At 33.1% G+C, this 24,584-nt stretch overlaps 1 protein-coding gene across 2 annotated transcripts in view; it reads right to left on the bottom strand.

The window, feature by feature from the left end:
- Window positions 1-24,584, bottom strand: part of LOC124365001 (band 3 anion transport protein) — a 93,628-nt gene that overhangs the window by 13,404 nt on the left and 55,640 nt on the right. For both annotated transcript variants that reach the window (XM_046820878.1, XM_046820886.1), the window contains 7 exons: window positions 23,677-23,889; window positions 15,457-15,605; window positions 11,153-11,347; window positions 6,898-7,013; window positions 5,760-5,922; window positions 4,829-5,085; window positions 3,238-3,452 (listed from right to left, as the gene is read on the bottom strand). In XM_046820878.1, coding sequence (XP_046676834.1) covers window positions 3,238-3,452; window positions 4,829-5,085; window positions 5,760-5,922; window positions 6,898-7,013; window positions 11,153-11,347; window positions 15,457-15,605; window positions 23,677-23,889 — 1,308 coding nt within the window. The remainder of the gene's footprint in view (window positions 1-3,237; window positions 3,453-4,828; window positions 5,086-5,759; window positions 5,923-6,897; window positions 7,014-11,152; window positions 11,348-15,456; window positions 15,606-23,676; window positions 23,890-24,584) is intronic.

Raw genomic sequence — 24,584 nt, 5'->3', positions numbered from 1 at the left:
AAGTTTCTCCCTAATTGGCATCAAGAAGTTTCAAAACTATGGAAATAAAGATTACACCAAATTACTGTTAAGAAGATTTGAACAAGCCAACACATGAGGATGTATGTATGTATGTCAAAATGTTTATAAAATGTGTATACATGTAGATAAAATTTAGTAAAACCTTACCATTTATGTTGAGGGTGTTCTGTAAGACAAACAATGATTTTGTGAATTTTGAATGTAACCACAGTTTTACGATTTTAACTAAATTTTTTAATTGTGTAAAAGTATATGTCATATAATACATAGCGTGTTCACAAAGTAAGTTCTGTTTCATTCTACTAATGCCGTAGTGCTGCAATCAGTGTTCTGCGCATGTGCACTAGTCGTCCTTGTTCACCGGCTATCGACTCACGCCATTTTAGTTGTTCTACGTTGTTGTTCAGTTTTCTCTGAACTTTTAAGACAATTAGTGATTCCGCTGATTGTGAGATTCATTATGTAATAAGATTTTTGAACGCAAGGAATGTGAAACCGGCTAAAATTTATCGTTAACTTCGAGATGTTTACGGGGAATACGTTATGAGTGAAGGAAAGTGGGTTTGAATGTTCAATGGCGGTCGAAGAAATGTGCATGATGAGAATCAGAGAGATTGGCCTTCTCTCATCATCGGTGATCTGGTAAAGGCACTTGATGAAAATATCCAAGAACAGACGTTTCACTATGACAACGCTATCTGACGATTTCCAACAACTTTCACACACTCTTTTGTACGAAATTGTTACAGACCGATTTGGTTATCGCAAGCTGTGCTCCCGATGGGTTCCAAAAATGCTCACTGATGTGTACAAAACTAAAAAATTCGGAAGTGCTTTGACTTTTCTCACACGGTACAGTGATAATGATGAGGATTTTTAAACAAAATTGTGCCAGGTGATGAAACTTGGGTCCGTTATGTCACACCGGAATCCAAACAGCAGTCAATGGAGTGGCAACACACGCAATCCCCGAAGAAAAAAATTCAAGACGGCAATGTCTGTACAAAAAATCATGTGCAATGTTTTTTGGGATTGGAAGGTGTTTTGCTGATTGATTTTCTCCCAAGAGGTGAAACCATTAATGTGGTATTGGGAAACCTAAAGAAAACTAAGGCAGGCAATTCAAAACAAACAGAGAGGAATGTTCAGTAACGGAATTGTATTGCTCCATGACAATGCTCTGCCCCATACCGCTGGTAACACTCAAACAATAGTTCAATAATTTTGTTGAGAGCAGTTTGATCACATGCTCTACAGCCAAGAATTGGCACCGTCTGACTACCATTTGTCCATGCACATTAAGCGCGGGCTAGGCGTCCAACGCTTTGAAACCGACGATGAAGTGAAAACTGTCGTGGAATCGTGACTAAATTCGTTGGCGGGAACCTTCTACGAAGAGGATCAATAGACAAGTTGATCAACCGCTAAAATTTGTATTTGAACATCGGCGGAAACTATGTCAAAAATTGTTTAAGGTTTGGGCTTTCATGTAGAAATAAAATTGTGTTGGAAACAAAATTGTTTTACTTGTTTTTTTTTCAAAACAGTACTTACTTTCTGAACACGCGTCGTAATGTGATATAAATTAATTTGTAATAAGATTTGACTATTTATACATGTAAATCATGTCTCAAATAATAAAAGATTTGTATTTTTATGTTAAAATAGTAACTGCAAGTTTCATTTTATTATACTGATTTATTTGTCTACATAAATGTTGTCACCTTTAAAATAGTCTCCATTAGATATTTATGCATTTATAGCAGTGCTTTTTCCAATCCTCAAAACACTTCTCAAACTTGATTTTTGGAATAGCCTTTAGCTGTTTTTAGCCAAAAATTCACAAACAAATATCACATCTTGGCCTCTAAAGTTGTGAAATATTAATTAAATGAGCATGTCTAATGTGATCAACTGTTCTGTGTAATCATTGTTAATTTTTTTTATTTTTTTACACTTATAGTGAGTAAAATCTGTAAGAAATAACCATTATTTTATATACTGTTTAAATTTCAGTGATTAGGTAAGTACTTAGAAAAAAAACAATGGTCACAATTTTACTGTGAAGACCCCCTTTGAAACAATTGGCGAGAACTATGCTAGAAAAAAGTGTCATTGTTAATGAACTTTTAACTTTACATTTTTAGCAAATATTAAGTATTAGATCTAAAAAACAATGTTACTATCTAACTTTTACTATAAATTAAAGACTGGCATAACTCATTTTGGTTCACTTTTGACAGAAGTAGGGTTCTCTGTTCTATAATATATATTTTATTGATGGGGAAACAAGGCAAAATCAAGTATGGAACAAAACATACTAACAACGAAGTAAAAATAACAATGGCCTTAAATATAAACTTTTGATGTATTTTCTTGATTACCAGCCATTGGTGTTCCCAGGACTTCCATCTTTGCTTCGGTCAGACAAAACAAAACTTCATAAATGCTACATTATTCATGATTGTTGATTATTGTAATAACTTGTTTTATGATTTGGTGGCATTGTAAGTTCTCAAAATAACTAGTGAGTGAATGATCTGTCTTAAAATAACTTTAAATGTAACTAAATTGTGGGAGTTTTATAAAACAATTCAACGTTAATTAGCTACCAAAATCTGATAGAGGAACATTAGAGACCTCGTTTGTGCCCTTCTTCTACTTATAATACTTTGAAAAAGAGGTATCACTTGCTAGGGATTCCTGTTTAAAAATTTGGACTTATCCCCAAAATGCCCAGTTTGGGGAGGGGTCAACAATTTTCATACATCAAAAAACTCTTTAGCTGGTCAAATAAACATCTCCCAAAGTAAATCACTTCTATCTCTATTCATAAGAGAGTTAATAGAAGGGAGAACTTTTATGACACCCAGTATATATGATGTCATATTTTCTTAGTAAAGTCTCCTTGTGGTGTACAGCATGAAGTGTGATGTTACTAAATACCGGGAGCTAAGAAAGATGATTGAGAGTCATAGTACCAGCTGTGTCTATTTTACTTAATAACTCTGTACTAAGTATGTAATACAGTAATGTAATAATATTATTTTTTTATTGTTTATTAATACTGGAAGAATGAAAAATTGTAATGAATAAATGATTAGCCAAATTTGTAAGTAATATAATATAATTTACATACTAATTCAAAATAAAAAATAAATATTGTACTATCAAGATCCCTGACATCCTGGTTCAAAAGTGGTTCACTAATAATACCTTTGACTTCAATGATATGAGGTTTGTCTCCAGGAGCATGAGTCCGGCTCATAACGGTGACAGCAGACACATGTGCTACAGAGCGTACAGTTGCAGCACACATGAATGGGGCACCTATCAGACCACAGCCCACATTTGACAGGCACACCAGCACAATGTCCAGATGGAACCCAGACCCTTTCTTCAGTTTACGTTCCTTCTTGTCAATAATCAATCTGTAAAAGTATGTTGCACATTTCAAAAAGAATTGCTAAATAAAAAATAAAAATGTAGATAACGTTTGTATTACATTATAATCATTTTCAAATCCAGGTAGTTAAATCTGAAATAGTTAAATTGCAACATTTTTTTATTTCATTATTTTTTATTGTAAAATCTTCACAATTTGAAAATCTTTAAAAAGTGATATAATACAACATAAGCTTAACAGCAGATATTAAAAAAAAAACAATTATTGTTTACTTTAGACTAGAATTATGATAAGTTGCAAATAATTAAGTAATATAATTGTATACAAAATCGGTTGATTAAATATTGTATGCATATTGTGGGAACTCTTGACTGGTTAAATTTGCTCAAACTTGTATGACAGGAAATCTTGTAGTTTAAGATTTTGTGTGGATTGTAGTTTGTAAAAACCTAAGATAAACTGCACTAGAATGTCCACTGAACATCAGACAACAGCTGTGCTTCATTTTTGTTCTTGTTTCCTTGTTAATTATCCAAAACTGGTTTTTGTAGCTACCGACCAACATTTTGGATTGTACATTATATCAACCAGTTGGCACATATATGTAAATAAGTAAATTGCTTCTCATAAATTTACGTCAGAATTATTTCTGGAACATTAATCAACATCGCTTGCTGTAATAAAACTGTAAAAATCAGTGGTGCCAACTTACAACACCAGATTAGATGTTTCAATATGACGAAGCAGAAACCAAGTGGCAAACAGGTGTGCCACACATCTCTACAGACCGTATACAAAGTTTCAGACCTACATCATAATACACCGACCAAAATAATCTTATAAGGAGTTGAGGGAAGTCAGTAGCACAAATTTGTTACACTTGCCGATTTCGATGACAGAAACAGGCATGAATGTGTTAAAAAGTTTTCTGATGTTGATCACTCAATAGTATTACAAATTGAATAATCAAATAAAGTAAATGTTTGCCCTAACTTTTGGAAATTGTTAATTGTGCTTTTTAAATTATATTACATAAAAACAATTCCTAAATAAAAAACATTTTTTGGTTTATCAACCAAGAATTATTATTTACGAAACTTTAAAAGCAATTTTACTTTGGTATACTACAGTTATTTTGTGATTTTCTTATTTTTGTCACAAATAAGATTATATCCTATGAGAAACTTAACATTTCGATACCAAATATGTTACGATACCACTAGTGTAAATTTATTTAGAACTTTTATTGCTGTAAAATACTGCTAAGTACCCTGCTTTATTTCTAGCACTTTAAAGCTGGGCATACAAATTTTATGACAGAGAATAGTTTTGCACAGAATTGTAACCATATTAATTGTAGTATAATTATATAACAGAAATGCAGAAGTTGGTTATACTAACTCGCTGATGTGAGTCTCCATGAAGAGAAGAATGTAGACAAGCATGGCCGGTACCACAGCAGCCACAGCGACCCACAGAGGGACTGGAGTCAGTAGACCCAAGGGAGAGATGACCCATCCCCTTACACTGGGATTGGATGGGGAAAGCCCCTCGGGAACCTTCAGCTTCTCTGTATATGTCCCTGTCTCCACATAATCCAGCAAGACCATCAGAACGATGGCAATCGGCACACCAAAGTCTCCCAAAGCTCTCCTAGCCTGTCAACATTATTCACTTTTTACACATCCTTCTGATTATTGACTGAAACTTAGATCAAACATTTCTTTGATTAATATCCATTGTTTTTGTACAATTACCAATGAGGTTTCTTTATAAATCACCATTTAGTTTTGACAAATTAAGATTTAAAAATACTTTTCGATTTGATTCATATATTTATTATATTTACTTTCAAACTGGTTTTATGATTTCACACACATTTTGACAGAATGTAATCTTATTAATAAGCGACTTCCTCTGGTATCATCATTGGATATTGACTAGATTAATTATCAATAACCACATTCACTTTTACATATATGTTATAAGTAAATTATTTTTTTTATTTCGTGGTCTAAATTATTACTGGCATTCTATAACACTATCATATATGACAGTGAACGGTCAATTTAAACAAATCTGTTTAAAATTTAACAATTGATTTTGACAATTTTCCCCTTTAACCAAGTTTTATCCACGACTTTAACATTTATTTCATTTAAATTTTTACCTATCACAAGACTTTACGGATTTATATACTTATTACCAAACCAATTACAGAATACACATTTATTATAAAAGCAACTGTCTCAAACGGTATGTTTTTTGGGATACAAAAGCTGGACCATTCATTTTTTAAATAAAATCATTACATGACGATAGAGAATATTACACTTCTGCCGAGGAACTTGCTGTTACGGAAGTGCCTCAAGTAGTAGGCTATGAAGAATGTTCCCAGAGCCAATACTGTACAGAAGAGAGCAGTGTTAGGCTGATTTATGGGAGCAGGAGGTGGTGGAGGGCTGGGCTTCTGAGTTGTCATCGTTGTCATATCACTGGAACACAACACAAATTGTTTCACCACCTTTATTTTTTTCCCCTCAATCAATATTTCTGTGATTTATTTATAAAATAATTTCAAAATACAGTAGCGTTATGAACTGTTGGTATAAATACACAACATTTTATTATTTTTTTACAAGTGCTGTTTTAGCTCAGTTATTGAGTACATTTTTGGAATTGAGATCTATATCACCTGTTGCATAACACAATTATTATTATTTAGCAATTTTCATGTGTACATATATTGTTTGTGCTATATTATTACAGTTGTAATAATTTGTAAAAATAAGTCTTGTTTTATTGTTAGATTTATAATAGAGTTTAATATGAAGTATTTTTCTATTCTATTAGTAAATTCATGATTTTATACTAAAATACTTAGCGAAATTAAAGTAATCTTTGCCTTGTTCAGTTTTATGTTCGATTTTTTATTATTTAATAATATTAATATTTTATTTTAGATTATCATATTTGTTTAAAGTTCATTATTGATTGACAGGATAACATAATTACGAACAGTTGCCACTGTTATGGATAAAACAAAAACACATTTTGAAAACTGACATTTGCTCCTTTAGGTGTTGAATCCTAAAATGTAAGGGCTTGCAAAAAAGACATCTTGTACTTGTTCTTTAAATGCTTTCAATAAACGTTTTTGTATAGGAAAAGTAATTTATATATGCAACATTTTGTGGATATTTGAAAACAATCATATCTAGGACAAAAATATAGCCTATCATTTATTAATTGAAGTTTTTTACAGCGAAAAACTTGTGACTGATAAAAAACTAAACAGTACAAATGCTTCTGAAAATAGATAGCTGTGTAACTTGGAACAATATTATTACAGATTTTTTTAAAGATAATAATATATATCTCTCATATTAAAAATCATTAAAAAATATTCTGCCACTAAAAGAATTCCCAACCGCCAGCGATAGTGTTAATTGACTTCACTGGACACTTACTCAATAGTGGTGTTAGATGGAAGAGAGAGCCATGGACTACCAGTCAACATGGAGGCTGTGATGTTTGTCTCTGAGCAGTAGTCAGTCAATGACATCAACGGGTGGTTTTTGAACAGCTGTAACATTTGTCTTAATTTTAATTTTTACTTCTATCATTATAATAACACCAAATAAAATGCTGATACATTACAATGGGGATGAACGGCCAATGGTGGTGGGTATCGGCTCAGGTAATTAGAACTAGGATAATATAAATCAGACTTATAGTTGCATATAGTTGTAGTCATTGTATGATAATATACATATAATTTAATCTTCAAAAGTGTGCAGCACTAATAAGCACTAATTAATAAGCAATAAGTGTGCAGCACTAATAAAGCAAAAGCATGCATGTCTGAGCTTTAAGAAAAAACTGAAAAATTTAAATAGATTCAAACATTCATTTAATTTTAATTGTTTGTGTTTATGTGGTTAGAATAAGAATTATGAAAGATATAGAACAACATTTTTATTTCACACAAAATCATCTCAGGTCTTACAACAAAAGATAAAACGTTTTGTAACTGTAAGTTTTGTGAGAAATTTATACCACACAAATGGGCAATTTAGATCACTTTCTCCCGCAAGAAAACCCAAAAGGGCGGGGGCCAAAAAGAGATAAGGCTCTGTTTCCCCTTCCAACGACTTCATCTATGCTATTTATTATTTACAAACTGACCTTCAAAAAGCAAACCGCATCACCAATAATGCATTTGCTATAAATGACTTAGGTGTTTAATATACAACTCAATATCTATCTGGCTTTATTGCTACCCAGCCTACTCTAACATCTAGCCACCCACATTAGGGTGGATATAACAGGTATTATTGTACATAATCAAATAAATTTAAAAAAGAATAATATTGCTTACTATACTAAAAATATTTTCTGTTCTTCAAGTATAAAAAATATAAAGTAATAATTATAATTTAAGAAAAGTTACCTTACATTTTAATTTATGATATATGTTTTTATGGATAGATTTAGTATCCTTAACTTTACATAACAATCATGACTCTATAACACTACCTAGCTATATTATGATGTTTTTAACTACAACAACACTGCAGCATTTTAGTGGTAATTTAGAAATATATAATACACATCTTAATACATACTGCATATAACTGCACTGTCTTGAAAGGGTTGATCAACAAAAATATAACAGTTAGTACAGTAAAACCAAATTTGAAAATATGTCTGATACCTTAATAACTTACTGTTCACAAATTCACTGCTTATCTAAAGTGCATATCCCACCCTCAGTGATACACAAATACAAAAATTAATTAAGTTTGTTTATTTGCACTCTTAATTAAATTAATCATAAGTCTGACACAAAATTATGGCTAAAGCATAAAATATATGTAAAAGTGCCATATATGGTATTTACTTACACCCCTAAATATTCACAATTCCTCACTACTATAGAACTCTGAAAGGTTTACGTCGAGATGTCACTTGGGTTCCATGATTCCAAACTCCTTTCATGTAAGATAAAAATAAAATGTTTGTTAACCCCTGAACTAGCAGTGTTGGCTTCTACTGATACATTTAGTTTTATCATCTTTAACCCTCATTAAACTGTTGTAGAAAACTGAAAATTCAATCAATATATGACTTATTTATACAGTATGAATTAAAAGTATGGATACACCCTGTTTAGTTTTTTATGGATAAAGATGGAGGGATGGAACTCGGGACACCTTTCTAGGAAATAGAAAGTTTTTAGTCACTGTTATAACAAAATAGGATTTTGGGGAGGGAGGCTCAAATTTTTTAAATTTAAACACCCATTCAGTGACACCTCATTTGAAAGGTCTTGATAAAAGAAGAAGAGTGGAAACTAGAGCTTTCTATCTCAACCCAGTACAAAATAGCAGTTTAATGAAATCAATTAAAAATTAATTGACGCTAAACAGGAACATCCACATTCAGAAGGTAAATAACTTCAATAGACAACCACTTTCCTTACAAACTCAAACCTGTTTTACAGTTATTACTTGCTGCAGGGCAGGCCTCCCTTTATCAGTTTTAAGGAAGTATCATGTTCAGTTTTTGGTTAGAATTAACAAAGTTAAGACGTGTTTTTGTGATACTTTACTTTGAAATGGAGTGTTTAAGTGAACAAGAGCGTATTACGATCCTGATGATGCAAGGTTACGGAGACCAGGTGAGATCTTATGATGAAGTAAGAAATTTATTTAATGATTTTATCCTAATTGAAACCCTGTATCTAAATCAGGAGTTCAAAGAACAATCCAATGTTTCTAGGAAACAGGCAGCGTTTAAGACTGCCCCAAAACTGGATGACCAAAATCGGTTACAAACGAAGCATTGTCACTTGACATTTTACAGTCTTTTGTAGAAGATCCCATGCCTCAACAAGAAATGTTTCTCAAATATAAGGTATATCTCAAACATTAGTCTGTAAAGTTGTACATGACAGTGGTTACAAGGCGTACAAAATTTGTTTAGTTCATGATCTAAATGAGGATAATTTTGATCGTCAAGTAAAATTTTATGAAATAATGATGTGGAACATTGGTAGTAATACAAATAGATTAAACCTGGTTAATGGAAATATCTATTAGATATTTCTAATATCAACCTGTGTACTATGTCTCAACTTGTTTGGGCATTTTTTGGGTCAGTTATTGTTCCCACAAGCCACATTGTATAGCATCTTCAGTTCCAAAGTTATATATATGAACTGTGGATGGGAGCGGTGGACATTTTCTTTAACTGCTACCATGAGGACAATTGCAGTATGACAATGTTGTACCTGTATATAACATCTTCCTAGAAAGTGAAATTATACACACTGTAATGGTATAACTATTACGTAATTGCAGCGTGATTTGTATTTTTCATTGGCATGTCCAATTTCTGTTTTACAGCTATAACTTCACAATTTGTAAATGTGGAATATAGTTAACTTTCCAAATGTATTATGTTCTGTTATGGTTCTAACAATAACAATAGAGAACTATTCACACAGAAATTTACACTGCGTATGGACCGAAAGTAATGAGTAAAGGATACTCATAATGTGTTTGATTTTTCAAAAAATGGCTGAACAATTGATCCATGATGAAAAGAGAATTGGCAGGCCAATTGTAGTCACTGATGAACTCACAGAGAAAATCAATAGTAGTATTTCTGATAATTAACGGTTCACTGTTTTAAGAGTTTTGTTATGAATTCCCACAATTTCCAGGACTGTTTTGTACGAGATAGTGACAAAAAGGTAGGCTACCAACAGTTCTGTGCTCAAAAAGTCTGTTAGAAAATTACAAAAGTAAGCAAGTTGCCTCTGCTCTTGACTTTCTCATGTGCTCAACAAGATCAATCATTCCTCACAGAGTTGTAACAGGTAATGAAACATGGGTTGAGTATGTGAATCTGGGGACCAAAGAACAGTCAAAGGTGTTGAGTGGATGAGGAGCTCAAATACGCGGTCTCCGACTGGCTCAAGGTACAGATAATATTTCTACAGAAAGAATTCCTACATATGTGCATAGATATGATAAGTGTTTAAAATTTACTTAGAATTATATCACCTACTTGTGAGTTTCATTTATAACAAACTGGAGATTACTTTCTCGTACTTTGACTAACTGATATATATGATATAAAAAAAAACATTGTTATTATTTATTTTACTAAGAACTAAACATGACAGTTTAGATCATAAGTTGAGTAAATTTATAATTCTACACATGATAAGTGTAATTAAAAATTGTAAAAATTATTATTATTTACAAGACAGTATTAAATTATATAAGTCAGCCCTTTGTGAAGAAAGATAAGTACTGTATCAAAGAACTCTGTTAAAAAATTTAGGTATATAATGTAAGTGTCAGAAATTGACCTAACAGTATAGAAATGACAATTTCCAGATCTGTATTCTCAGATTCACTGATTGAATCAGCCGTGTAATTAATCCACATAACTATATTTAAAAAAATTTGGCTAGGATAAGAGACATGTAGTAACCTTAGGGTAGCCAAAATAGTAATATGATGTGTTCGGCAAGGTCCATGTTTAAATTATGATTCCTTCCTACCTATAATACGTGTTGTTAACGCCTTCACTGTAGCACGAGTCATGTATCAACTTTAGGAGAGCCGGAATAGCATTAAGATGCATTCGCGTAGTCCATGTGTTAAATTGATAAAAATAAATAGTAGTACAACACAGAATGTTACTTACACCATATATTTTCATAACACTCTCCACAATATACAAAAGTGATATGAGTGATGCGAAGATTTCCGAAATGAACCTGGTGAAAAGTTTGACGAGAACGCTGCCCTCAAAACAGCTGACCAACAGAGCTATGACCAGCAGCCAGAACCCAATGTAAACTCTCATTGTTAGGTACTCGATTTCATTTTCCTGGCAAAACTGTAAACATGAATTATTACAATTTCAGATTAGTACACCCTTTATTTAAATATTGCAAAAATCTATACAATCAATACTCTACAATTAACTCCAATTATCTATGCACTATTTATCTGCTCTGCAGATTATTTGTGACATATGCAGTACAAATTTTTACATTAAAAAAATTCAAAACACTAAGATATATTCTGGAAATACTAATGCGTTTTAATAAGTAAAAATAAAGTTATTTACTAAAAGTGATCAGAAATATATAATAATAAACTGTAATACTACACTATTTTAGGCCTAAGCAATTGTTGCTTGAGATATCTTAGATGTGTCAGCAACGCAGTGATCTTATTGGCTGAATGTTAGTGAAATCTGTCACTTGAGAGGCTAGAAAAATTTGATTTCTGTTTGGCTATCTATCTGCCCAAACTACATTTCTAAAATAAACTGACTTATAGACTTGAAATTTTGTACGAACCTTTTCTATACAGGCAACACTAAGTTTGATGATAGCACAAGTCAGTCAGTGAAATTTGGCTGAGGGTTAGTGAACATTTGTTCATTTATAATATGGGTGAAGAATCGCTTGTGATCACACCCACAAGGGGATGCCCTCAAGGAGGCATCCTGTCACCTCTACTGTGGAATCTAGTAGTAGATGGTCTACTTGAGGACCTTACTAACAATGGAATCTATGTCCAAGGATATGCAGACGACATAGTCCTTATGGTACAGGGAAAACATACAAATGTTGTTGTTGATATCATGAATACCAACCTTCAACATGTACACAACTGGTGTCATGGAGAGGGACTGAAAGTAAATCCCTCTAAGACAGTAGTTGTACCATTCACTAGGAAAAAGAACCTAGAGTCTCTTTCCAGGCTGAAACTCGCATCCACACAGCTTGAGTGGTCAAAGACAGTCAAATATTTAGGACTGACTCTAGACCATAAGCTTACGTGGAATGATCATCTTAACAATATCCTGCACAAAGCAAAGTGGGCGCTCATGACGTCCAGGAGACTTGCAGGAATCTCATGGGGCATAAAACCCCATATAGCACTATGGCTTTACAAAGCAGTTGTAAGGCCTCAAATCACTTATGGTTCATTAGTCTGGTGGACAAAGGTGAATCAGGTAACTGCTAAAGCCAAGCTCGAAAGCTTACAAAGGCTTGGCACAATCTTTGCAACCGGAGCATTTAGGAGCAGTCCCTCAGCGACCCTCGAGGTGGCTTTAGGACTTCTACCTCTTGATGTCTATATAAAAGCTGAAGCGCGTAAGTCAGCTTATCGGCTGATGGTTGCTGACTTGTGGAGGAATGGCACGTCTAAAACGGGCCACGGCACCAATCCCTGAAGCTGTAAACCCAAACGCTATTCTCGAAATGGTCTCAGACATAATGAGAACGGAGTTCGTATTCAATAAGCCATTCTCTGTTGACTTCTACTCCAGAGATGAGTGGAAATCGCAAGATAACATCCCAACAATAAGAAAGAGCTTTGTCTGGTACACGGATGGCTCGCTTATTAAGGGCAGAACTGGATATGGAGTGTTTAGTCAATCCCCTAGAACTGCCCTTTGCGGCAGTTTCGGACGGAACTGCTCCATATTTCAAGCCGAAATCTATGGTATCCTGGCCTGTGCCAACCTAGGCCTCACCAGAGGGTACCAAGGAAAGAACATCTGCATAATGTCAGACAGTCAGGCAGCTCTTAAAGCTCTTGACTCCAACAGCATTTCATCCAAGCTTGTGTGGGAGTGCTTCAACACTCTCTGCAAGCTTGGATCACGCAACTTTGTACGTCTTGGTTGGGTACAGGGCCACACAGGCATAGGTGGCAACGAATGCGCCGACAGGCTTGCCAAAAGCGGAGCAAGCATGCCATACACCGGTCCAGAACCGAGTTGTGGTATAAGCAAGTCAGCTGCTTACCAAAGTACAAACAAATGGTCCAGGAAGACACACCGCTTGCGGTGGCAGAGTCACCAAGGACAAGCACTCGGCAAAGGACTGCTTGCTGATTCTAGCTCCGGCTTCACCAGATGGCTGATGGGGCTGGGCAGGGATCAGGTTAAGCAAGTGATTGGATTGATCACTTGACAAGGCCACTTCAGGAAACACCTAAACACTCTAGGTTTACGAAATGAGGACTCGGAGTGTAGACTGCTATTGCACAACTATTGCTATTGTGTAGTCTGAAGAGACTGCAAAACACATAATACTGGACTGTGAGAGACTGGGAGCAAGGAGAAGGGCTCTTTTCGGTGATAAACAACCAGGCGACGAACCAGATGCTAGTATCGGGGAAAAGCTTCTTAGCCTAATTAAGGGCACAAAGATAGGCTTACCCCTCTAACATCAAAGGGGCACACAATAAGCTCAGGTTGACGTGTGAGGATCTGTGAATCCACCCCAATACCCCAACGCAAAAAAAAAAAAAATATGGGTAATCATGATGGCAACAAGAAAATAAGAGCATAAACAAATTGAGTCCAAATATGTGATATTTTAACATGTGACACATACCCATGCAGCCTAACTACTGTAACACATACAACATAATCTTTTGATGCATTTTGATCATTTAATCACTGCAATGAAACTCAACTTAATGAACAAAAGTTTTAATGTATCATGTGGCAAGATATCTCCCGACAGATTTCATTTATAGACATTAAATTTTGAACGAAACTTTGTTTATATATAGACAAGAATGAGTTCTATGATGGTACAAGGATTACGGAATTTGGTTGAGCATACTCAGTAAGCTGACACAATTTCTCTTTTGTCTGCTGGAGGAATGTTAAAATTGCTTTTCTGTCTATCTGTACATGATATCTCAAGAATGAAATTATCTATAGACTTGAAAGTTTACATGCAACCTATGGGGGGAAGCATGCTGTTGCTTCATGACACATGGTGTGGTGTCCTCCTACCTTGTTCACAGAGTGGACCTGTAAGGGTAGGTCATCAAGGGCCATTGACACTGTCTATCTACTGTCACCACTATTTCTTTACCTTCTTACTCGTCACATCACCACCACTAGGGCACAGGGACGAATTTATCCAATATTTTAAGAAACAAGACAATTCATCATCTTATGAAAAATGTTATTGAATAAATTTCAATTACAGATGAAGAATTGCTTTAACGTAAAGAAACAATAGTGGTTGACCCGTGTTCTGAATCAAAAAAACAAAAAAACGTTTTGTGATTACAGTAGTGTATATAAAAGAGCTTTCATTAATTAATTATATTATGAATACATATCCAATTTCAAATTTATGAGCTCTTAAGCCAAAACGTGTTTCCAAATAATTATTGAAAACATATAAGGAAATAAGTGTACAATATGTATAGATTATACAATCGTGCACAAAATGCTTAATTTGTGACTACCCAACCAATACAAGTAGTATTCGCAATAGTAAGTGCAATTGTATATTACTGTATTTGTATATTATATTATGGTTGTAAATACTATGTATTCCTCTATTGTAGTATTAACTTAATTAAATCAATTTAGTGGTAATTTTTAGCCACTACTTCAGTAGCTATTTTGCATTTACTATTTGATCAATTCACTTTTTTGTGTTATTTGTGCCAGTTGACGTTAGTCAAGAGTTTACTGTCCTAGTACCAATAAATTAAATTTTTATAGTGATTGTCAAAATTATTTAAATGTATTAATTTTATATTTAGTTACAAATGGCACACACATTATGATTTTTGATTAATTCTTCTTTATTTGAAATTGATAATTTATATAAATGGATTGAAGTTTGACGAATAAACCAATATAAATCTCAGTGGAAGAAATGTTAGTTAACACCATAAAAATTACGTGATTTAAAAGGAAACACTCCAATAAGCGTTCAATTTATAAAAACGTAATATATCATTACATATACAAGGAGATAAAATTTTAAAGACCAGGAAGTATGTCTACAGTACATGTAAAAATTAATATTTAATTAGATTAAATAATGCTCCCAATTTTATTAACTACAATACAATTAATACATTTTAGTAAAATTGTGTAATATGGGTATGAGTTAAATAGTTTTTAGCAGACCCCTTAAACAAGATATATTACAATGAAGTACTTACACTAAACAAGCTTTCATCGAAAAGAAGCAAAGGTCCTGTAGTTCCGATGATAACGAGAGGCTGGCCAGAGAACAGGGAGAAGAATACTCCTGCACCGGCTGTGGCTACCAATGTCTCTGACACTCCTATCAAGTTGCCAGTCTTATCAGCTATGGAACAAACATCATTAATTATTTTCTAATATTAAAGGCTGACCAGAGAACAAGGAGGAGAACACCCCTGCATCAGCTGTTGTTACTAGTGTCTCTGAGACTCCTAACAAGTTTCCAGTCTTATCAGCTATGGAACAAACATCATTAATTATTTTCTAATATAAAAGGCTGGACAGAGAACATGGAGAACACCTCTGCACCGGCTGTGGCTACCAGTGTCTCTGAGACTCTTATTAAGGAGCCAGTCTTATTAGGTATGGAAAACAGCATTAATTATTTTCTAACATGTTGTTTATACTCATATATAAATTAAATTAATTAATTAATGCCAGATTGTAGCATATTAAGATTTTTATATAATTTAAAGAATGTAATAACAAACATTTAGTAAAAATACCTACTTGCAACTTGGAATACTAAATTCAGATGATAAAAAAAACCTGTGATTTGACATTAATAGCAATCCTACACTTTTCTCCCCTTAATAATTATCATCGCCATTAATATTAGATCGTTGCCTGTTTTCATCCACAGCACCCAGACGTTTTCTTAATTGGTCTGAAGCAGTCAACTTCTACCCACTTAGAGAGAGCTATATAGAGCTATTGTCTGGTCCAGCTAGGTCAATGTGTACTCTTTCCAAATCTTTTCTGGTACATTCCAAGGATATAATGGTACCTTTTCTATGTTATCTCGATTCTCATGGCAAGGAGTGCACTTTTTTACGAACATCTCAATATCATGATCGATGTTAGGCTACCACACATAGTACTCTGTAACTGATCTCATAGCTGCAATACCAGGATGTCCAGAGTGCAAAAACTTCAAAATATCAGCCCTCATACATTTTGGAACAATGATTCTTCCAAACCACAATAGAATATCATCTTCAACTATTAATTCATCTCTCTTTTGTTTGTATGGTTTGAACCATTCAAGGACAACAGTGGGCCAAGACCTCCTCACATAATTTCTCACCACCTCCAATTCCTTATCCTTTGGTATTTGTTGCTTTAACATTCCAAAAGACAATATAGTATTAACTTTATCCACATTTAAGAACTTAACATAGGTCTCCTCTGGCTGTTTTTCTTGAATTGGAAACCTAGACAAATCATCTGCATTTGCAGATTGTCTTCCCTCTTTCTATACTCAATTTTATAATAGTATTGTTTTAGTTTAAGAGCCTATCTCACTAAACAATTGTTTACAACCTTTGGAAGATCTTATGAGTTTCCAAAGATTCGTTGTAGTGGTTTGTGGTCAGTCACTAGTGTGAATTCCCGACCGTAGACGTATTGGTGAAATTTCCTAACCCCATATACAATAGCCAAAGTTTCTGTATCAATGTTAAAATATTGTTTTTTGGCAGGCATAAGAGTACAACTTGCATAAGCAATAGGTTTTCATTTCCCTTTTCATATCTGTGCATAAATACACATCCAAGGCCATTTCCGAAGCATCACAGACCATCACCCAAGGTTTCAATTTATCATATGGTACCATTGTATCTTCAGGACAATATTGTTTTTACCTTCTTAAAGGTCTCTTTCCTCCTTTTCGGTCCATCCCAACATTGAGTTTGTTTTTGTTACCTTGTGTAGACCACTACAAATGTGCTTAATATTTGTTGGTGACGGAGCACCTCGTACTGCCTGTATTTTTTCTTCTGTTGGATGTATACAGTTTTGGTCGATTTTATGTCCTAAATATGTTACAGACTTGTAAAAAGATTTACATTTACTCAACTTTGCTTTTAAACGAACCTCTTTTATTCTTCTTAAAACTTCTCTCGAATTCCTGATATGTTCATTTCTGTCGTTTCCTGTCACTATGATGTCGTCTAGCAGAACTCAACGAGATAAACCGTTTAAAAGCTTTTCCATGTACCTGGTTACTACTAGATATTTTCTATGTTCCTCCGCAACTTCAATCTGGAGGTACACATCTTGTATATCTATGATGGAAAATTCCTTACCCACTACAATTTTACTTGTGAGTTCTTCAAAGTTGGAATAAGAACACTCTCTGATGCTAAATTTGGAATCAATATAACGTGTAAATCTCCACATACCTGCCCAGAACCCTCATTCTTCTCTATGTTAACTGTTGGAGTAGCCTATGGTACAGGTGTTTCGGCTGGGTTCACCTCTTCTATGACTCCTTCCTTAACAAGGCGTGATAGTTCATTTTCAATTCTGGTTTTCATAGGGAAAGTAACTCGCGGGCTGAGGAATGCTTATGTATCGCATCACCCTTTACATGGATTTTTGCTTGGTGTCCTTTAATTCTTCCTAAGCCTTCTGAAAATACGTCATTGAATTCCTTGAACTCTAGGTTTATTACTTTCTTGTTTTGCACTTCCCGCATATTCTACTTTACTAATAACCACCATTCACCCAGTATATCTAATACATTGTTTCCATATGCTACGTACCTAGAATTAGATTTATCTAGGACAGGTGATCCAATTTTCTCCCATACAGGCTTATCGAAGCTTGTGCACCAGAGTCGAATTCTATGTTTACCACTAAACGATTAAGCTTTAAATGAATATGAGCTTTAGGGATTTTACCTTATTTTTTTGTAACCTCATTCATCATCAGGTGTCAAAATTCTACATCTCTGTCATCTCCTTCCGAGTTCTCATTTATTTGACTTACTTTTTTAAACTTGCAAACCCAAGAAAAATGTCCAATTTTCTCACAGTTGAAACATTTTTGCTGTTTTGCCAAGCATTTGCCATATTCATGTTGCAGTCCACATCTTTTACACACCCTTTTCATGTTTTCTTGTTTTTTGAACGTAAAAATGAACTTTTGATATATCCATAACTTCTCTTGCCATTCCCTTGTCTATTTCATGATGTGCTAATTCCATTGTATCTGCCAATTCCAACCATTCTTCTGATTTCAATGGCATAACATCTTCTTTTATACACTTAGTCTAGCGCTGTCATATTTCCATTTCAAATTGAGGAAAGTTTACTTCCCCTGCATATCTGTCTGATTCGTTCATAAAAACTACTTCCATATTTGCAATATTGTGAGAGTTCTTTTAATTGTATAACAAAATCTAAAAAGTTTCCCCCATTTTCTCTAATACCTTTTTCAAATTCTAACCTTGCTACAAAAATAGTTTTTTTGGGCTTATACACTGACCTAAACCCACCAACAACCACATCCCAGAAGGCCTGATATATTTTTAATGGAAGTAGAAAATTTGAGACTTTTATAAACGGTCCAGGTCCTACATAAGCTATTAAGAGTTCTCTTCTAACTTCTTCTGTTCTGTGAGAATCCTTCCCTATACCCTTTACATGTAAACTTTTCCACTTTTGTTTGAAATGAGTCATAAGTGTCACTTTTAGCTCTGTATTTATCGTGCTTTCTACTCATCACCACCACTAAAGAATTACTAAAAAAACTTCTTTTGACAAGAAACATTTTATTCATCAGTTTAGGCAAAACATAAATAAACTGAAAATGTAAACATTCTCAACTAACAATCAGCTGATAATAAAACCTGTGATTTGACATTAATAGCAATCCTATATCCTCGTCTATTGAGAATCTCGCCAACTGTGAAGTACGTTCTTTTTATTTACTTTCTTGCTGCTGAAGGTGTGAAAGCAGTGGAATTTCACTGTCAGAATCGTGAAGTGTATGGACAAAACATGAGTAATGGAATAACATTCAAATGGTTAAAAACAAAACAAAGATGGTCAAAATAATGTTAATGTTAATGGTGAGAAACAGAGTTGACAACTCTCAATGATCATCAACGATTTGGTGCAGAACGTTAATGATAAAGTGAAAATGAACAGACATTTCACAATTTCTTTGTTTTAAGAAGCTTTCTCTATGACACTTTTATTGAGAACACGTTTTACTGTATGATAAGGACAGTTTACATGTGGAAAACAAACTCAAGATCTTATTACTGCTTTTTGCTAGGAACAATATATGGTGATCCTCAAAACAGCCCCAATTTAAAGGCCAGTGACTATCATTAGTTATTTATTATGGTAATTACGTAGAAAAGTTGGTAAATATTGGTAAAACAAGTTTACTTGATTTTGTTGTATATTATACTTAAAACATATGCCTCGTACAACTAGAAATTTCCTTCATTTCATTCTTGCCTATTTTCATCTCAACACTCTGATACTTCTAACCGAAATCATGATTTTTACAGTTTATTGTGTTGAAGTTTGGAGGTAGAATTAATATATTTTTTTAACCCTTTGCACGCCAACGTACCTATATTACGGCCGTCTGCTACTCAACTGAAAATCGCTACCGGCCGAAATATAGGTACGTCACGTTTTTCGCCTGTAATTTTCTTATAGTTCATCTGATTGCCGCGAAATTTTGACTAATCGATAGTCGATTAGTTGCTTTGAAACCACAAAGTAGTTTATTCCTTTATGGACTGTTTGTTTGGTTGTATTTGAGCTTCGCAGCTGTTGGATTGTTTGGTCGAGAGTGAGGTTACGTTCGTGTTGCTGTGCGTTGTTTACGTTTGTAATTCTCTCATTACTTTTGTTGTTAGGGCATTTTTATTATGCCCCTTTTATTAGATTCATTGGTACTTTGGGATTATACCGACCACAGCCAGACATGAATCGTTATTTGACATTTACCTTCTACTGATTAATAAATTAGCGAAGAACAATATTTCGTCAATATAAAACAAGAATTGTCTTATCACAAACCCCTCCCCATCCTCAGACAGTTGACATTTAATATTTTTTTCTACTGATTACTAGATTAGCGTAGAACAATATTTCGTCAGTATAAAACAGGAATTGTCTTATCGTAAACCCCTCCCCATCCTCAGACAGAGGTCAAAGTCGAGCGGTCTAGTAGATAACGTGATTGCAGAGTCTCGCCGCCCATTTGCTTTGTTGTACTTCCGTATTTTACCCCTACATTTCTCCAAACACAAAAATTCAACAAAAACAAACATTACCAAACAAAAACTAAACTCTTTATTGAAAAAAACACACAAAACTTGTTTATATTCTTGATCACACTCCGCCACCCAAAATGCGAGTGCCTCCGGCCGAAGGTGCTGCCGAAGCTCGCGCTGATGTCAACGAAAGAAAAACATCCCTCGAGATAGTACCTATTAGTAAAATATAATTCTAGAGAGGCTGATCAGAAATATAAATTGAATAGTAATGGAAAGGAAATTATGTACCGTGCAAAAAACGTAAATAATCATGTGATGCCGCGCGGCCTGCCGTAATCGGGATTCTCGAGAAAGATAAGATAACAGCGACAACAATACCGATCACAATACCTGGAAATGCTTGTTGATTGATGGAATGTTAGTTCTGTTACTCAAATACATCGTTTCATAACGTTCTAAGTTAATTGAAAAAAGTTTAAGTGAATCTAAAAACTTATCTTTTTTAAATCTTTTTTTTTTTTATCTGACCTCATTAACAATTGATAATCTTTGTAATTTTGTAATTAAAGAGTTGTTTTTTCGTTCTATTATGTTTGTTTCTATAAATTTATATTTTTGTGTTCTTATAAGGGGTAGATATAGTTCACTGGGATATAACAGGAAATCAGCATAAATGTTTTTTCAAACCATTTATTTGTGCTAAAAAGTTTTTTGAAAATTTTAAAATTTTAATTTTTTTTCATAAGTTTAAATTACATTTATGCAACTACAATTTACCAACTGAACAAGGGCATTTATTTTATAAGCAATAAAAAAATGGTAAAGAAATCATCAATATCTGTTAAAATATAAAAAAGTTATGATACATTTTATGAAAGCTTGCAAAACTGCTGCCCTTGGCGTTTCTGGGTAGTACTTTTGGAAAATAGGCTGGCGTGCAAAGGGTTAAATAATGTCTCTAGGATTCCTATCAAGTGATCAGTTGTATCTATGGGACAAATATAATTAATATTCACCATTGTCTGATATATAAAAGAGTTGTCCAGAACTGACTTAGCTTAGCCTAGTGTAGCTGTGAGAAAAACTGAGTCACTATCTTGATATCAGTGTGCCCAACTGTAGTTGAGTGCAGATTTTGTTGTTTTAGAATGTGCTTCAATAAAAAAAAATGTAATATTACTGAAGTGAGTTTACTTATTATGTTATATAGCTGAAAACTAAAAACCCGTTTAATATCATTCACAACCCTGAGAGATAATGGTTTAAGTTTTCTAAATGAGGATACAATTTTCAAGATGATCACAGTTGTCAGGTAATTGTGTGACCAATGCAAGATATTTATGTTATATATATTTATATATATTATGTTAATGCCACTTAATATATAAATACAAACACTGATTAAAAGTGGTGTAAAATTAATTATACAACATTTAAGCTCTCTAATCTTAGTAATAAAAATAATTTACATACAAATAAAAGGTGAACAATATAACTTAGGCAATACGAAATAAGCTTAAATATACTCGTATTCAATGCTAGCCTTAAATCTTTTTCATAATTAACCCTTTTAGTATAGCATCTTTTTCTATAGCATCTACGTCGTTTCTGTCTAAAAGTGCTAGCGTCTACGTCGTAGACGCAGCGTATTTTTTTATATATATTGGTTCAGTTTATGCAAGTTACTGGCTGCAAACAATGACAGTTCATCCAAAAGCCAAAGAGTACGATATTTGTATATTTAATTGCTGACGACCAGCTGTTTATACGTCATTGACGTGAAATAAAAAGGTCAGTTCGGATGTTTACGTTGCCAGCGAACTGACGCTGTGCTTTGTTTACTTTGTTTTATCTTATTTTATCCATTAAATTGAGTTATAATTGTGAAATACTACTTCATTAGTATTCATAATCATTGCATTACTTCATTTTTCATTTGTGTTTTCCGTGTGTATTATATTTTACTAAGTTACAAACTATGTCTAATAAGAACATTGCAGGTTATGATGAGTTACTTCACCTTTTTTTATAGTTTTATTACTGAATAAAACAATTATTTAGTTAAAAAAAGTGTTAACTGTGCTCGAATTTCTTCTTTTTTAAATAATAATAAAGTTAGTAAAGCATTTATAGTAATAGTAATAAGTGTATTACTTTTCCTCTTGAGCGTTTAAACATTAGGCCTATATGTAGGGCAAAATGTGGCGCAGACAACATATTATATTTTTAATCCACACTTCTTATTTGTTGTGTAAAAATAAAATAAAATATATGGAATTTGTTTAGTTTTAGTTGCTCTTTCTGATGGTAGCCTAAGAAAAATAATATAAAATTGTTTACATACTAAAATCCTTTGCCAAAGTGAAAAAAAATTAAATAAAAAATTTACATTATAAAGAAAAAATTTTGTATAACAATCCAAATATCTACAAATGTATTTTTTGTATTTATTTCTGTTTATTGGTTATTTATCTTTAATACAAAAGTAATAAGATATGACCTCAAATAAGGAAATAGTAATGATTTTACTAAAACTCTGCATTTATGCACTTAAATGCTTAGCACTCTTGGGTATGGCAATGCACCAGACCCCTTAGCACTAAAAGGGTTAAGTTAATTTTAAATATATACAATATGTTTTACAAACAAATATTATAACATTATAAACAACAAAATTGTATTTTTTACACAAAAAATTGTTTTTACCCAAATAAACTTGTTTGAACCAAAATATAGGTTAACATTGTAGGTTATATAACAATGTACAACAGTAAACAAATAGACTAATGACTCTAGCATTCCAATACAAACATATACTTCAATGGTACAAAATATAATTTCTCAATGGATTCAGAAAGTTACAATGCCCACAAATTTAGAAAATATTTCTGGTATTGAATTCGGAATATTTTTCTCCATTATCATATTCCGTCCATCAATTGTTGTTCTTTTTTCGTTTTTCTTTTTGTACGTATGAAAACAACATTTAGAAATAACTAACACTTTAAAAATATTTGTTTAGTTAGCCTTTTTTAATAATTTTTTATGTTTCCTTAATTTATTTACATATTTTATAAATTATAATTAAATAATTAAACATTTAAATGTCAAAAGAAGTGTAAATTAAAAATCTTACAAAAACTAGATTTACCCATTAATCCTCCAAATGTGATAGCAGCAGAGAGAGCAGCGAAATAAATAAATATAGCAGCAGCAACACACTGCCCGTTAATGCCGTCTAAAAAATCTGAAATGTAGTGGGGAAATCGTCTCTTGATGTCATTTAGGAGCCCTCCAAAAGGTTTTCTGGTTCGTTTTAATGGATCAGGATATTTACTTCTCTTCTCACTGATTGGTGTAAGAGCTGAAAAATACGAAATCAAAATTTGTAAATTTGATATTGAATATGAATTATACATGTCTTAGAGATGATATGTTACCCAAATGGAAGTAAAACTAGTGAGAAAATATTGATTACTAGAATAGAACACTCTGATAGACAACACTGTGGGAGACAATATTATTACAGTGGGGGGTATTTTTAGTATGGATTAATCAATATGATGAACCACAAAATAATCCATCACCTATCTATCATTGATGATATGAAGGTAAATGAGAAAATAACATAAAGTTTTAGAAACTATCAAAATGTTTGTTTGGCAAAATTACTAGCAGTTTCATAAAAAATTGTACTAAAGTGTCTTTAATAACACATTATTTTTAAAACAATATAATAAAAGAGGATTTGCAGCTATATTGTGTGACACCATAAAAAATAACAAGTAAAAATCATGTAGAAAATCAGTATAAATTGTATTGTTTTCTTAATGAAATGGTGCATATAAATGAATGAGATCATAAAAAATGGAGCACACTAACTACACAAAAATATAAATTGTGCAGGTGGATCTAGCGTGTCATGTGACCTTAGCCTCATCTCTATCTGCGGAACTAACCACTATGTGCAGGCTTCAGAATAAATTTAAAACTAATTTAAATAAACAACAATTTATTAAAATAAATTAAAAATATTAAATTAAAACCACTGTGCCCTAA

This window comes from Homalodisca vitripennis, chromosome 1 (assembly GCF_021130785.1).
Source record: "Homalodisca vitripennis isolate AUS2020 chromosome 1, UT_GWSS_2.1, whole genome shotgun sequence".
In the NCBI taxonomy this organism is placed as follows: Eukaryota; Metazoa; Arthropoda; class Insecta; order Hemiptera; family Cicadellidae; genus Homalodisca; species Homalodisca vitripennis.
This window is presented reverse-complemented; position numbering and strand designations above follow the sequence as displayed.